Source organism: Condylura cristata, unplaced genomic scaffold, assembly GCF_000260355.1.
Source record: "Condylura cristata isolate star-nosed mole 26May11 unplaced genomic scaffold, ConCri1.0 scaffold00031, whole genome shotgun sequence".
Taxonomy (NCBI): Eukaryota; Metazoa; Chordata; class Mammalia; order Eulipotyphla; family Talpidae; genus Condylura; species Condylura cristata.
In genome coordinates, this window is record NW_004567132.1 from 24,587,331 (window position 1) to 24,603,335 (window position 16,005).

Sequence of the window (16,005 nt, forward strand, 5' to 3'; positions counted from 1 at the left end):
CTGTCCCGTCCCGTCCTGTCCTGTTCCGTCCCATCCCGTCCCATCCCGTCCTGTCCCGTCCTGTCCCGTCCCATCATGTCCCGTCCTGTCCCGTTCTGTCCCATCCTGTCCTGTCCCATCCTGTCCCATCCTGTCCCATCCCGTCCTGTTCTGTCCCGTCCTGTCCCGTCCTGTCCTGTCCCGTCCTGTCCCGTTCTGTCCCATCCTGTCCCGTCCCGTCCTGTCCCGTCCTGTCCTGTCCCGTCCTGTCCCGTCCTGTCCCATCCTACCCTGTCCCATCCCGTCCCATCCTGTCCCGTCCCGTCCCGTCCCGTCCTGTCCCGTCCCGTCCTGTCCCGTCCTGTCCCATCCTACCCTGTCCCATCCCGTCCCATCCTGTCCCGTCCCGTCCCATCCCGTCCCGTCCTGTCCCGTCCTGTCCTGTTCTGTCCCATCCTGTCCTGTCCCGTCCTGTCCCAACCTGTCCCGTCTTGTCCCAACCTGTCCTGTCCTGTCCCATCCCGTCCCACCCCGTCCCACCCTGTCCCCTATGGGGGCTCCAACCTCTCAGGTCTACCCTCCACCTTCTCTGCCCACCCCCTGGTCCCCATCTATTCCCGGGCAGTACTCACGGCTTCTGCATTTCCCCAGACTTCCTGTAGGCAGTACCCCAGGGTTCTGCACTGCAGTGCTTGCTCCAGGCTTTGGCACCAGAATTTGGGGCCCTGGGTACAGGCCAGGGATGAGGCAGTCCGGACAGCTGCTATTTGGGGCCAGAACAACCTCAGGATCTAAACCACTCTTTACACCTTGACTTCACCCACCCTCCAAGCCCAGTTTTACTGGGAGCAGGTAAATACACCGGAGTGAGATAGCCCTGGGTCATCTTCCCATCTTTCCAACCTCCTTGTCTCTACGGTGAGGATCATGTACAGATTAGAGATTCTGCCTGGACAAAGCAGTGCTCAGTGAGCGATGGGGATGGCCCTATGTCCCCGCCACACCTGGCCCCAGGTGGGAGAGAAGCGAGGAGAGCTGGGGAGACTCACCAGTGCCTGGGCCGCAGAGTGTGGGCAGCAGCAGCAGCCATGGCAGCAGGTGTGACTTGGCCATGATCCCTTCACAGCCTGGACACCTGCTTGGGGTGGGGGCCCTTATAGCTGGGGGCGGGGGTGTGGGTCCGGGCTCTGTGGAGCAGCATTGATCTCAGTGTTTGCCTTTGCGCTGGAGTGCCCTCCAGGTGTTTGATCCCACCTCTTCTCAGCAGTGACACTCCTGCCTCCCTCCCCGCAGGCCCCCTCTGACTCTGGTCTCCGGCCTGATTCTGCTCCCTTTACCCTCTGACCTAACTCCTGTGGGCTGGGACTCTTGAGTCCCAGTGGGCTTTTGAATTTTCACATCTAGTCCCACCTCGTTCAGTTCTGGGAAGGAAACTGAGGCAGGGACGGGGCAGCCAGAGTAACTCCCTTCCAGCTCCACCTCGGGCCTCTCAGGCCACCTCCATTCTTGGGCAATGCCCTTAAGAGCTTCCTGCTTGACTCTTGACCCAGGGCAAGCACCGGAGGGCCAAACTCTGGACCCTTGTAGGCTACCCACCCACCATCCTCTAGATTCCCCCCACCCCTGAAAATTCCCCTAGTTCTATGGACACAGGGTTGCCATTAGTCACAAGAGCTCTTACATGAAACAGAGAAAATAAAATGCCCAAGAGTCTGAGTCAAGAATTGGGCTGAGATTGCCCAAGTGACCCTTAAGGGCAGTGCTGTCCAGGGAATGCTTTCATGTTTCCTGGGGTTCCCTCCAGGATAGAGGCTTGGTCTCAGCTGGTGGTTTGGGAGACACTGCCCTTTTCAGCCACACAGGCTTGGGGGTCAGGCCCACTGGGTGGTGCACCCCGGACAGGCTCATTGCCCGCCAGAGCAGGCGCCCTGTGGAAGGTGTAGAGCATCAGCTCCTGAGCATTGTGGCAACCTGATTCCAGCAGACCTCTCCTCTCAAGTAGGCTCACAGGACCTCTACAATCCATGGAGCACTCAGCACTCAGGCAGCACAGGAAGCAGTGTCATGACACAGGATGGCCAAGTGACACCCTCGAGGTCACACAGGAATTTGTGTTTTTTTTGTTGTTGTCGTTGATCTCAAGTCCTAATTGATACCACAAGTAGAGCTGACCTCAAGTGTGTGCCAATGTGTGACCAAGCCTGGGTACCCTGGGACTTCCATTCACCCCCAGGAATGTGGGTTGGTAAATAAATAAGCTCAGTTGGATGCTGGCTGGATCCAATCAAGCCTGACTAGCTCAGAGTGGATTCTCCAACGGCTGTCTGGAGGTGTGTGTGGGGGTAGTGTGGTGTTTAATAACTGGTCAGGGGGGTTTAATAGGGCCCTCAAGTCTAGTGGCCCAAGTTTACTTCTCATAGATGTTGGGGCCTGGAGTGCTGGGGAGCCCTGGAGATCCCTGACTTCTGTGCAGGAAAGAATGTGAGGGGCAATGAGAGTGGGTGAGATGGAAACGCGTCTCTTACTGTCAGAGATAGCATACATTTGAGAAGAGTGATTCGAGGGAGACCAGCATGGGGGTTGAGGTTGCTGATATGTGTGTTTAAGAGGGAGCTCATGATGGGGTTTTGAAATGGTTGTGACTGGTTTTTGCTTAGCAAGATGTTTTGTGATAATAGGACCCTGGACGTTAAACCAAGGTGGAGAGTGTTAACAAGTAGGGTTGGGTCACTTATCACGTAAGGTGCACAGATGTTTTCCGGGGTGGTTGGGGGAAGACTGAAGTTTACCTCATACCTTCACTCAGAGATTTTGACCCCTTTTATATTCATTTAACTTCTTTTAGACCAACCCGATGAAGACAACAGGAATGGCAAAGTCCTGTCCTTGAGTGCTCTCCCTGTCCTGGGACCCTTTCTGTCTCATCTCCCCTGAAAGATCTGTCATCCTCTTTATTTCCTAAAGGAGAAGAGGAATGATGGTCTCACTCTTCTGTAGCTATTGCTCCTGAACATGGGTGTGGTTTTCTCCCTACAGTTTGAGGAGTAAAATTCTGTCTCAGCCCAAGAGAGACATTGGGCTCCAGGTTTGGGACAGGTTGTTAGCTGCAGTGTTGAATGTCAAACACCAAGTGTTTGAACAGACAAGACCTCACCAGTAGGAGGTAAGAGTAACTATCAGGACTCCTGTGAGCAAGGGGGCCCAAGGCCACCGTCCTGCACGTCTGTCCCATGGAGATGACATGCCTTGAATATTATAATCTTTTGGAGGTAAACGTGATGAAATAATTTTTTAAGAAGATTTATTTATGCATACAGAACTGGGACACAGGTCAGAGGTTTAGGGGCAGTGAGAAGATTCACCAGAGACAGAGTGGGCAGCAGAACAGGCCGACTGACGAAGTACACTGCTGAGGGGAGCAGAGGGCAGATCAGGAGAGGTCTGCCATGTGGATCACCTCGGGGGTGGGGATTGAACTCATGCCAAAGTGGCTTTAGCTTCTTAGTGCAGTGCTTTAACCTGCTGCACCACCAGGGAGGGCCCGTGATAAAGTAATTTAAGAAACAAGAGCCAAAGACAAAAAGAAGTAAGCATATTCCACTAGTAGCTATCGGACCTAATGATTCCACTGATGTATCGAGTAACTAGAAAAGGCTTTTTTCTGACAGGCGCCTGGAGCCAGGGTACAATTTCTTTAGGGTGCTTCTCCTCTGGGTAGCTACTTCTTTCTCTGGATTCTCAGTTCCCATCTGGACCGGAGCTCAACTCAAATTTGTTCTATTACTCTCTGTAAAAACAAACCTGAAGGAGAAAAAGTTAGGTAAGATTTTTTGACTTTGATGTGTTCTTTAATGACTGGCAGCAATTGGGAGCTATTTAGGCCTCATTACATGTCACTGTGCAGAGCATGTTAACTTTGGTAGGGAGGCGCTGGTCCACGCCTAATTCAGAGTCCCGGGCTCCTCTGCACACTTGCTGGGCCAATTCCCAGGGCTGGGAATACTCCCTGGGGCCCCTGCATCAGGCTGGCAGTGCCTGAGAGGCAGGGCAGTGGTGCTGCTTTCAGGAAGCTCATTGTCCTGGTGAGAAAACACAGCATACTCACCGTTAGCCACTAGGAGACTTAATCTGAGGAAATGATGACCACCAAACCCCAATGTTTAGTGACTAGGAACTTAGAGGTTTGTTGCATGCAGAAGATCATGTTCATGATAGATGACAAGGGGCTCTGCTCACCGCAGTCACCCCGGGGCACAAGCTGTCAACCAGCCTCTACCTTCAACTCAGTAGGCTGTCATGCAGACTGGCAAGTCTGTTCTGTACGTCTGCTCAGCAGGAGTCTTCCAGACCTGGCTGGGCTCCATTCAGACACCCTGTGGCCAAGAGTGCAAGACACCATTGACCAGAAAGTGGTGACCAGGAGCAAGGTGCAGAAGAGGTGAGCAAAGCTCTGGGGGTTGATGATGCTCTCCTTAGCATTTTAATACAAAGTAAATCCCGGGGCATCAGCCTCTCTGCACCCCAGTCTCACATGCTTAGAGACATGCTGTGGTCTGTTGGGTAAGGTGCTTCTTTATCGCAGGCAAAGGCCTGATGTCATTTCCCAGAAAGAGCTGATTTTAAAGCATTTTAGCTGTTGTTTCTATGGTTTACTCTTATTTTTGTGATTCTTGTCTTCCCTCCTGCTAATCTGTAAACTCCACGAGGGCAGGTCCCGTGTACATTTTTAGCACTTAAAAAATATTAATATAATAGCTTATTTTTACATCATTTTGTGCCTTTTTCCATCTCAGTTGTAATCCCCATGGGATTCCCATCACCAGATCAACCGTGTGCCATCACCATAGTCCAGTGCCCTTCCCTCACTCCTGCCAATTTTTGATCCCATTCCCCACTCCACCCCCGTAAAATGTCTCTTGTCTCTGGTATATAGTTGTTCATTATTATTATTTCCCCCCTGGTCCTTTATACTCCTGCTATGAGTGAAACCATCTGGTATTTTCCCTTTTCTTTCTGGCTTATTTCATTAAACATGATCCCTTCCAGCTTCATCCATGCAAAAGGCATGTGTTTATCTTTTTGATTGCTGAGTAATATTCCATTGTGTATGCGTACCACATCTTTTTAATCCAGTCATGTACTTTTGGGCATTTCGGTTGATTCCATGTCTTTCCTATTGTAAATAAATCAGCAATAAACATGAGGGTGCAGTTATCTTTTTGAATCAGTGTTTTTGTGTCTTTTGGGTAGATACCTAGGAGAGGGATTGCTGGGTCATATGGAGTGGCATTGCATGGATCCATTTTTGACAGTTTGAGGAAACTCCAAACAGTTTTCCATAGTGTTTACCACTTAAAAATTTTTTTTTCTTTATTTATGCATATAGAACTGGGGTACAGGCCAGAAATACAGGGTGGTGAGAGGATTCGCCAGAGACAGAGTGGGGAGCAGAACAGGCAGATCATCAAAGTACACTGCTGAGGGGAGCAGTGGGTGAGACAGGAGAGGTCTGCCGTGCCATTTGGGTCACCTCCCTGACAGAGGATCGAACTCGCGCTGAAGCAGTGACAGCCAGCTTGCAGTGCTGCACCTTAATATGTTGTGACACCAGGGAGGGCCAATTTTTACCATCTTTTTGTACCGACTGCCTGGAAGAACACCTGATATGGACTAGGATTCAATTAGTATCTGCCAAGTAATTTGATGTAGTCTGAAGCTGGGCTCAGATTCAGGGTGTCAGATTCTGATGACAGCTGGGGTGCCATGGAAGACCATCTGAGTAACTGCCAGAAGAACTGCCAGAAGAGACATCTTCTTCATCGAGGAAGGGAGCCGACGCTGAGTGCAATCTGTAGCAGAGCCCCAGACAGGGTTCAAGCCCATGCCGAGCACTGGACAATTCTGAACACATCCAGGTCTGCCCCCACGCCAGCCCCTAGGGACTCGTCCAAATGCCAGGTACATGATGTCTGTGAGTAAACTGAACGAGATGCTTCAGCTAAATCCCTGGGACAAGTTTGTTCAGGTGAACTCTGAAACCTCAGAAAGGTGTGAGTGCTTCTACTCATTTCAAGATAGAACCCACAGTGCTTTGGGGGCCCTTGAGTGCCAAGGTTACACCCAACTTTGCAGCCCTGCCGGAGATGGTCACACCCTGCAGGCTGTGGGGGAAGTGCAGAGGGAAGAATAGCTACCACCAAGTCTCAGAGCATGTTGGAGAGCAATTTGTAAAGGTATGAAGTCGGGTCATGGCCCGTGTGGGTAGAATACGGATACACTTCCATGCACAGATTGGTATGCCCAGGGAAACATGGGCCAATAGTGAAAAATCTTTTTAAAAAATTAAAAAAATATATTCATTACATCATCCATCATTTTTTGTACAGTGTGTGGCTCCCTGTGAAACCCCCACCACCAACTCACCTGCGCGCCATCACCGTGGTCCCTTGTGCTCTTCCCACCCTGTCCTGGGCCTTCTCCCTCCTCCTCCCCTCAGAATGTCTCTGGTCTATAGTTGCCTGAGATTCTGATTTTTGCTTTCTTATAGTTACTTTTTTTTTCTGATTCCTCTTTTGTTTTCTCTACTTCTCTACTATAAGTGAGCAATAGTGAAAACTCTAATATAGATAAAGAATATACCAACTTGTTGGGCATGGGGATTTTTTTATTTGATTTATGTGTGACCAGTTCTCAGTTTTTGTACTTAAAAAAAATGCACTTGACAGAAAGAAAAGGAAAAATACCAGATGGTTTCACTCACAGCAGGAGTATAAAGGACCAGGGGAGAAAATAATAATAATAATGAACAACTATTACAAGTTATTTTATGGGGGTGGAGTGGGGAATGGGATCAAAAACAGGGGGTGGGGGGTGGGAAGTGCACTGGACTATGGTGATGGCACATGGGTGATTTGGTGAAGGGAAGCCCACGGGGATTGCAACTGAGATGGAAAAAGGCACAAAATGATGTAAAAATGAACTATTATATTATTTTAAAAAATGGGCCTGAAAATAATGAAACAAAATAGGGAACACTTTTCTCTCTCCTTAAATATACTAACAATATACCAACAATATAATTTGTGAGTATAAACTTTGTCCTGTCTAAATTGTTTGATGAGGTGGACTGGTGTGAGCCATCAGAACAAAGGGAGAAGCAGGAGTCACCAAACATTTTCCAGCTGGGAAATAAAGCTCCAGAAAGGTGGGGGCGTTTCCAATCCTGGGATATGAGGTAAAGGGCAGTGGCTGTAACAAGGGCCAGGCACCAGGGTACCCAGTGACAGCAGACAATGTCCAGGTGAGGCCACAGGGGAAGCTAGAGTCAGTTGGGTCATTCTGGGATGGAGGTGTTGGGTATAGCGTGAGGCAAGGGAGAGAGAGGGCTCGGATGGGCTTAAGAACCCCATCTGGAAGGCCTCTGGATTCTCGTCAGCCACAGAAGTCAGAGATGGAAGTTGCCGTGACTTTGGAGCCTTTGGGGTGGTGCTGGGGTGGCAGAGTTATAAGTAATAATGTGAAGGAGAGAAAAAGATGGCATGTAATGTGTTGTAATTAATTTCTCAGAACAGGAACTCTGGTTAAGGTGGTCTCCTTTTGCGGCCTGGAAACTTGAGTAAGTGGTTATGGACAGCTCAGATGAGGTCTGAGAAACTATTAATCTCTTTCTTATCAGACTATGAACTATGACTCAGATAGTGGGGGCTGTGTGGTCAGGAGTATGACTGGTAAACAACAAGGAGAGGCCTAAGAACCAGGCCTTCCATCATATGTCTTTTTTTGACTAGATTGATGCATCCAGTGACTTCTGTCCAACACACAAAGCAAAACATACTAGTTGTTTCTCACCAGCTAGTCAAGGAGGCTGCCCAGGCACTAGAACAGGCCCTTTGAGTGAGCTAATGTACAAAAAGTCTAGTAATGGGCCCTCCCTGTGGTGCAACAGGTTAAAGCACCGCACTATGAAGCTCTCCACAGCCACTGCAGCATGAGTTCGATCCCTGGCCAGAGACTGACCCATACGGCGCGGCAGACCTCTCCTGATTCACCCACTGCTCCCCTCAGCAGTGTATTTCACTCAGTCTACCTGCTCGGCTCCTTACTCTGTGTCTGGTGAATCCTCTCACCCCCTGCACCTCTGGCCTGTATCCTAGCCTTTGTATGCATAAATTAATAAATATTTTGAAAACACACAAATAATCTAGCATCTATTTTGGAAAGCATACAAGGTACTGCATCCAAATGGTGAGAGGAAACTATACTGTATGAGGATCTTTCTAGTCCTACAGCCATCTGTACACTCATCGAATCCATGCTTCCATCTTCCCCATCCTTGTACCCCGGCTTCCATTCATCTATCCATCCACCCAAAAGTAGACAAAGAGGCTATAGACATGCTTACTTTTTTCACTGCTATGATAGTTTCACAGGTATATACATGTATCAAAACTGATAAAATGATACATTTTAATATATGCCGGTGAGTATACTGAAATTCTATTGCAGTAAAATTAGAAAAAAGAAAGATAATTCCTGTATAGCAGTAGGTCAAAAATGGTAACACCTCAAACATACAACAAAGGAGAATGGGTAAATTATGGACTAGCCACACGATGAAATAGTGCTCACACCAGAAAGGAACAAATGCCTCATGGACACGACCGTGTGGGCAAAACTCACTTTGTTGAGGTTGATTCCAAAATGTCAGACACTAGAGAATACATTCTATATGTTCACACTCACAGATTAAGAGTGTGGGCTGCGATGGAAAAACTATACCAAAAAGCAAGGTCATGATTATCATTAAGGGTGAGGTAGAGAGGGGAGGTAGACAGGCTTTAGGGTTCTTGACCTGGGTGGCAGTTACATGGATATTTGCTTCATAATAAGCCACTGAGATGTTCATTTTGTTTTGTGCACATTTCTGAACATCTTTTACAGTTATGATTAAGGATGGAGCAGTGTACATGAATACACTTGTGTGGAAAGGTAAAGAAGAATATTTTCACAGCTCTTCTAGGCAATGAAATATTGGCAACGGGGGTCTTATCTATGTTTTCTCTGTGCTTTCCAGAGAGAAAAAAAAATTTTTAAGAATTTTCCTTGGCCCTCACTGGTGGCGCAGCAGGTTAAAGCACTGCACTAAGAAGCTTGAGCCACTTGCGCATGAGTTCGATTCCTGCTTGCCCCGGAGGTGACCACATGGTGCGGCAGACCTCTCCTGACCCGCCCGCTGCTCCCCTCAGCAGTGTACTTCATCGATCTGCCTGTTCTGCTCCACACTCTGTCTCTGGTGAATCCTCTCACCCCCTGCATTTCTGGCCTGTACCCCAGTTCTATATGAATAAATAAATCTTTAAAAAAAAAAGAATTTTCCTTATGCTTTTCATAAATATAATTAAAAACTTTACTTCATTATCTAATGGATGATAAAGCAGAGATAGACCTCTCTGGCTTCAGAGGCTGAAGTGGAGGCCCAAGCTGCAAGGAAAAAAGAACAGGTGGACAGTCTGTATGTCAGTGTGACTGTGTCTGTGACTCTGTGTGTGTGTGTGGAAGTAGGAGGTATGAAGAGGAGGCAGGGGCACTTCAGAGAGTCTCAGCATGAGAAAGACGTGTACAGGGCCGTGAGCCAGGGAGTGCCTGCAGCCTCTCCAGGCTGAGAATGACACCCGAATGGCAGCCAGTAAGGAAAAGAGGAGCCTCCGTCCTGTAAGCACACGGAATTGAATGCTGCCACCACCCTGATAAGCCTCGAAGTGGAGTCTTCCTAGACAAGAGCCAGGCTTAGTTTTGCCCTGTGGGACCCAGAGGGAGCAGGTGAGCCCTCCCAGACTGCAGTCCTGCAGAACTGTCAGGCAACAAATGGGTGTTTGCTGACACTGTGTTTGCGGTAATTGTTACGGCAGCAGGAGGAAATTAAGAGTCATGGACTGATGCAGGGGATAGAAGTGGCTTCTAAATCTCTTGCATTGAGGGGACAGTGTCCTGGGGCCCAGGGCTTTCTGGGAGCAAACCAGAGAATTAATAGAGCACGCTGAGAGGCTGCCTTATCAACCCAGCTGGCTCCGCTTTGACTTGGGGAGTGGAGGGAAGGAAGAAAATTTGACCTCCTGAAACTGTAAATCACCTCCGAACCCTGATCTAGTCTTCAAAGGTACAGCCACATCCTTGTTGACCACAAACAAAGTAGCATAGTAGTCAGGAACCAGAAAAACAATTGATAAGCTCAGGGAAGAGATTTGTTGTTTTGTTTTGAACTCACAGCTTAATTAGAGTAGAATGAAAGGAAACTGAAGGGTAGACTCATTCATATAGCAAGGTATCCTAATAGCCAAGGCCATAACTTCTTACCAGAGGTTATAAAAACCATAAATAAAATAATCATTCTAGAAAATGGCAGGATGCCATGTAGAAAGTTATCTGATAAGAATAGTGTTCTATGTCTTCTGGTGTTGCTAGATAGTTGGATGTCCAAAAACATAATCGAAGATTGAAAACTAAATTAAAATGGCTGCAAAGAGGGCCCGCCCTGGTGGTTCAAACACAGCACTATGAAGCAATCCACAGCCGCTGCGGCTCGAGCTCCCTGTCCAGCCAGGAAGCTGACCCAAACGGTGGGGCAGATCTCTCCTGTCTTGCCTGTTTTATTTCAGGTTTACTGCTTTCCATTGTCTGACTTTTGTTCCTGCTGTAGAACTTAATGTAGGTGGAACCATAGAGAATGTAGTCTTTAGTTTCTTCTTTCTACTCAGTGTTTGAGATTCATCTATCTTATTGCATGAATCCATAGTCCATTTCTATTTATTACCAAGTAGTATTTTGTATTGTATGGCTATACCTTAATTTGTTTATCCATTGATCAACATTTGATTTATTTCTAATACAAAAATGTCATGTCAACCATATAATTCAGGCCACCGAATGCTGTGCAACCACCATCCTATTACTTTTCAAACGTTTTTTCATTATCCCAAATAGAAGCTCTGCAACAAATAAGCAGTAACTCCCTCTTTCTCCTCATTTCCTTACCCCTAGCCTCTGGTAACCTCCAAAATGCATCCTGTCCCTATGAATTTGCTTATTCTAGATATTTCATCTAAGTGTAGGATACATTATTTATCTTTTGCCTATGATTTATTTAACTTAGCATATGCTTCTAAGGTTTATCCAGGATGTAGGATGTATCAGCTTTTATTTTTCATTGCTGAATAGTACTCCAGCATATGTATGAACCACATCTTGTTTTTCTTAAAAAAAAAGTACACACACACACATATATACACACACACACATATTATATTATTCTTCATTTTGTACACTTTTTCATCTCAGTTGTAATCCCTCTGGACTTCCCACCACCGATTCACCCATGTGCCATCAACATAGTGCCATGTGCTCTTCCTGCCCCAGTTTTATCCTTTCCCCTCACCACTCCCATAGAATATCTCTGGCTTATAGTTGTTTGTTGATTTTCATTTTTACTTTATTACAATTCTCCCCCCCCTCCCGATCCCTTACACTCCTGCTATGAGTGAAACCACCCAGTATTTGTATTTTTCTTTCTGGCTTATTTCAGTAGGCATGATCTCTTCTAGCTTCATCCAAAAAGCATGAATTTATCCTTTTTGATTGCTGAGTAATATTTCATTGTGTATATGTACCACATCTTCTTGAGCCAGTCATCTATTTTTGTACATTTGGCTTGATTCCTTATCTTCCCTATTGTAAATATAGCAGAAATAGATATAGGGGTGCAAGTGTCTTCCTGAATGTTTTTTTGTATTGGAAAAGTCTGGTTTATCAAGTACCCCACAAAAATGCAAGACATGAGTCATCTTCTGGTCCATTTCCTCTTTACTGTGGTCTTCAGTGTTGAAGAGGTCTCACAGAGAAGTAGGAGGAGCAGTGGAAAGCTGTGAAAAGGGAGGCCATTCTGCATGGGGCAGCCTAGAAATAGAGCAGGGTTGGAGCAGGAGAGCACTTGGTTTCTGGCCAAGTGGACTCAGTGTATATCCCTTGGCCTCTCCTTCCCTAGCTGTGTCTCCTAGGACAATTCACAGCCCACCATGACAGCCTGGACACTCCTGTTCCTTGCCTCTGTGCTCCTGGACACCCCAGGTAAGGACATTCCCCTCAGTGAAGATCCTGACAGATCTAAGACCCATTTTCTTGGGCTTGGTGAGGCCACACCCCAGTTTCCTTCTTTTTTATCTGCATCATGAAGCTCATTGTTCCTCATCAGTGGGTGTGATGTTTCTTCTGGACCATTCTGACTAGGATTGTGGCAGCAGGGCACAATATTGTGAATCAATATCGCTCAAGACTCACTTCCTGCTTCACATACCCTGTTCTGCCTCAGTCTGTGGGTTCCGTGTGAGGTACCAGAGCCTCCCTGAGAGTAGAGACAATGTCTGAAAGGGAGTGTGGGTTGGGTTGGGCCCCTGACACGAATTCTTTTTGGAAGGAAAGAGTAAAGGAAATCTCTTGATAGATGAGAGAAGCTTTCTTTTAGATCAACCTCCAAATCAGTGTGTGCACATGTCTGTAGTTTGTGTGTGTGAGAGAAAGAAAGTGAAAGTGACAGAGAGGAAGTGTAGAGGTGGCAGAAGGTAGTCTTTTTCTTCTGGCTTTCCAGTTGAAGCAGCCCCCGGCAGCACCCAGCACAGTAGGACAGCCTCCATGAAGCCCTGCTTGTTTGCTGGATCCTGGTCACCTCTCTGGATCCCTATATTTTTCTTTCCCTTCTGCGTGTGGGGTGAGGCTGATGATCTTCCTTCCCTAGGTCTTCCTTTCTCTGGGTGCAATGAGCCAGCGCAATGTGGCCCGTATGATGGAGAGTCAATCGGCCAGAACCTGATCCAGGAGGACCTCCAGGTACACATGTGGTTGACTCCTGGTCACTTCCGCAGTCTCTTTCCTTCCTTGTCTCCCTGGGTAGTGTTCCTGGGTGGAATGAGGTGGCCTATATATTGCTGGGTGCTTCCCAAGAGGGTCCTCCAGATCTGACCAGACAACAGAAGAGGGTCAAGTACTTGCCTGGAAAAGGTGTGGGGGCAAATTCTGGGGTCCCTCTGCCTCCCTAAGACTAGCAGGAAGGTGGACCAGGCCCTTGAGTGGAGAAGTATCATTGGTGCCCTTTCCAGCCCCTGTCCCACCCTTACCACTTTTTCTCAGTCCCCTTGGTGTCTCTTGGAGTATCTGAGAGACCACCATGGGGGTTTCCTTTCCTGACAGGATGCTCTGCTGACCAAAAGTCAGGGGATGTTCATCACCTGTGGACCTTGTAAAAGAATAATGGAGAAGTTGCTGACGCTGGTGGGAGACCAACTAGATGAGGTGAAGGCTGTGGTCAATACAGCTGGGGGGGCCTGGGGGTCCATAGCACCACTGTCCCGGGGTGCTGCTAGGGGTGGAGATGATTCAACCTGGACCAGAGTTTCCTAGGACAAGGTCCGAGTCCCTCACTAGGTACACTTCAGGGAATCTTGTGGAATTGTGACATACTGGGAGTAGGAAAGTGGGAGAAAGTGCAGTGTGCTTGGTTTCTATCCTATTCTCAAAGGAAACTTGTCCCCAAGGGAAAAGGACCTTTCCCCCTGACTGAACAGTAGAGCTTTGCAAGGCTGTTCAAGAGGGTCCTGGGCAGCACTGATAAATATGATCTGCCATTCCTGGCCTCATGCTTGCACCAAGTGCTTAGTCTTTTCTGAGCCTCAATTTTCCTGTCTGCAGAATGGGACGCTGATAATCGCTGGCTTGTACACACTCTAAGCCTTTTTAGTAAGTCCAAGAGTGAGATGTGCTTTGCTCCACTTCTGACACTGAGAACACATTTAGCCAGTGGCTTGCTACTGCCAAACATCATTGGATCACCCTCCTTCCCTCTTCTTTGCTTCCCCAACCTGGCACTGCAGGGCTCTCCCTCGACTTAGAAAACTCAGATATACTGTCCACTATGATGGCAATAGAAGATACTTCAAAATTGAACGAGTTTCACGGTTCTAAGCGCTGACCCTCCTCACCTGCCCCACAGGTGGAGACCTCCCTAGGTAGAACCCTCCCTAGGTGGTGGAACCTCTCTGGGTGGACTCCCCCCTATTCAGTCCTGGGCCCAGGAAGCTATGTTGGCAGAGCCTTTAATGCAGTTCTGGCAGATTCTGTGGGAATCATTCTCAACCCGGAAGACAGGGAGTGGGTGTGCAAGGGTCTGAGACCCTTGTCAGGACAGCTGTCCCTTTCTCAAGAGCCCCTGATGATCAGACTGGGGTTTTGGGGGGCAGGTGCAGGAGCTGATGTTATCTCTGTTTCCATGGCTAGCGGGCTATTGAACACTCTCGTGGTCAGAGCTGCCCAAGCCCACTGGGTGGCAGAGCCGGGCGGGGCTGGCTGGATTCCCATGTCTGCCTTGGCACTTCTGTTGCAGAACACCATCACACAGGCCGCGTCCCAGGTGTGCAGCAGGATGTTGCTGTTAAAAAGGCCCTGTAGTTACATCATGAAAAAATTTCTCCGTCGCATCTCCCAGGACATCATAGAAGGCAAAAGTGCCCGTGACATCTGTGTGGACCTCAAGATGTGCAGACCTAAAGCAGGTAAGTGCAGAGGTGACATCAGGAACTCCTTCCTGAGGGCACCACCTTCCCAAGCAAGTACAACCATCACAAGCAGTTCATATGTGATGCTCCAAACTTCCTGTGATGATACTTCACTCCTCCTAGTCCCAGCACAAGGAGTGGAGAAGTGGGTAGGTAAGCTTAAGCTAGAAATCCTTGAGAAATACTCATTGAAAATTGGGACGTTGGATACAGGCAATCCTGAGGTACAAAGCTGGTCTTCATTTCGCCTCACCTGTGTGACCCTGGGCAAGTAACTTAACCTTTCTGAACTTCTGTTTCCTCATCTTTGAAGGGAACAGCTGTAGCACCATTTCTGAGTCTGGAAATCAGGAGTGAATGAGATGATATCAGAAGGGTTTGTCACCAAAGAAGTGTTCTCAGACTGTGATTTTCGAAAGACCTCGGAGCCTTAATCAGACTCCCGTCCCCAGGCCCAGCCCAGCTCCCTGGGGACAGGAGCCAGGGCCACATTCTTTCCCATGACCTCAGAGGCCTGCAAGCTGGGTTTGGCTGTCCTGCTGGCAGAGAGGGCTCTCTGGGCCTATTCCTTCCAGGCCACCTAGCCCGTGCCTGGAAATCAGGACACACTACAGGAGATGGAGCTGAGAAGGGGCTCGTGATTGGCTCGGTCGCCCACTGAGCACTCATTCATGTTTTGGAACTTGAAGCTGGCAGACCTGGGGCCTCCAAGTAGTGTGAGGACCTTGACATTTCCTTTATTGGACACTGGCTTTAAGTTCAAATCCCCACAATCTCACTGGTTTTTGGCTTATTGATTTTTGGGATGTGACTCTGGGTATGTTCAGCAGGAACAGGTCACTCTGACTTCCTGTTCCCCTCAATGCCCCATGAACATGCCCAAACAGACTCCTCTCCATCCCGGGTCTTGTCTGAGCCTCCACCTTGGGGAAGACCCCGGAAATTCCAGCAACCTCTGCCTGCTCCTTCTTCCTAAATCCAGATTTTACCCTCTAGTTCCTCTCGCCTAACTTTCACTACTGATCTTCCCCTCAGGAGAATAAAATGTCATGAAGGGGGCCCTCCTTGTTGCTACAGAAGGTTAAAGCACAGCACTATGAAGCTAAAGCCACTTCAGCACAAGTTTGATCCCTGCCCCAGAGCTGACCCACATCGCGTGGCAGACCTCTCCTGACCCGCCCTCTGCTCCCCTCAGCAATGTAGTTCTTCTGTTAGCCTGTTCTGTTCCCCACTGTCCCTGGGGAATCCTCTCACCGCCCCTGCACCTCTGGCCTGTACCCCAGTTCTGTGTGCATAAATAAATAATCTTACAAAAATGTCATGAAGGTTTGGTTGTGGCTTCTTTTCCTTTGGCAGAGTTGAGTGGTGGGACTCACAGCCATTCTTGGGTGACATGCACACACTCAGTAAATGTCAGTTGTGTTCCCCA

At 48.2% G+C, this 16,005-nt stretch overlaps 2 protein-coding genes across 2 annotated transcripts in view; one reads left to right on the top strand and one right to left on the bottom strand.

Annotated features, from left to right (window-relative positions):
• SFTPB (surfactant protein B) overlaps positions 1-1,092 on the bottom strand; it is a 9,297-nt gene extending 8,205 nt beyond the window's left edge. The window contains exons 1-2 of the mRNA XM_004691378.1: positions 1,029-1,092; positions 612-739 (exon numbers count right to left, since the gene is read on the bottom strand). Of these exons, the coding sequence (XP_004691435.1) occupies positions 612-739; positions 1,029-1,092 (192 nt within the window). The remainder of the gene's footprint in view (positions 1-611; positions 740-1,028) is intronic.
• The window catches only part of GNLY (granulysin), an 18,498-nt gene extending 2,794 nt beyond the window's left edge, over positions 1-15,704 (top strand). The window contains exons 2-6 of the mRNA XM_012731475.1: positions 12,017-12,099; positions 12,764-12,855; positions 13,216-13,317; positions 14,405-14,573; positions 15,612-15,704. Coding sequence (XP_012586929.1) covers positions 12,048-12,099; positions 12,764-12,855; positions 13,216-13,317; positions 14,405-14,573; positions 15,612-15,619 — 423 coding nt within the window. The 5' untranslated portion in view covers positions 12,017-12,047 and the 3' untranslated portion in view covers positions 15,620-15,704. The remainder of the gene's footprint in view (positions 1-12,016; positions 12,100-12,763; positions 12,856-13,215; positions 13,318-14,404; positions 14,574-15,611) is intronic.
• The last annotated feature ends 301 nt before the right edge of the window (positions 15,705-16,005 follow it).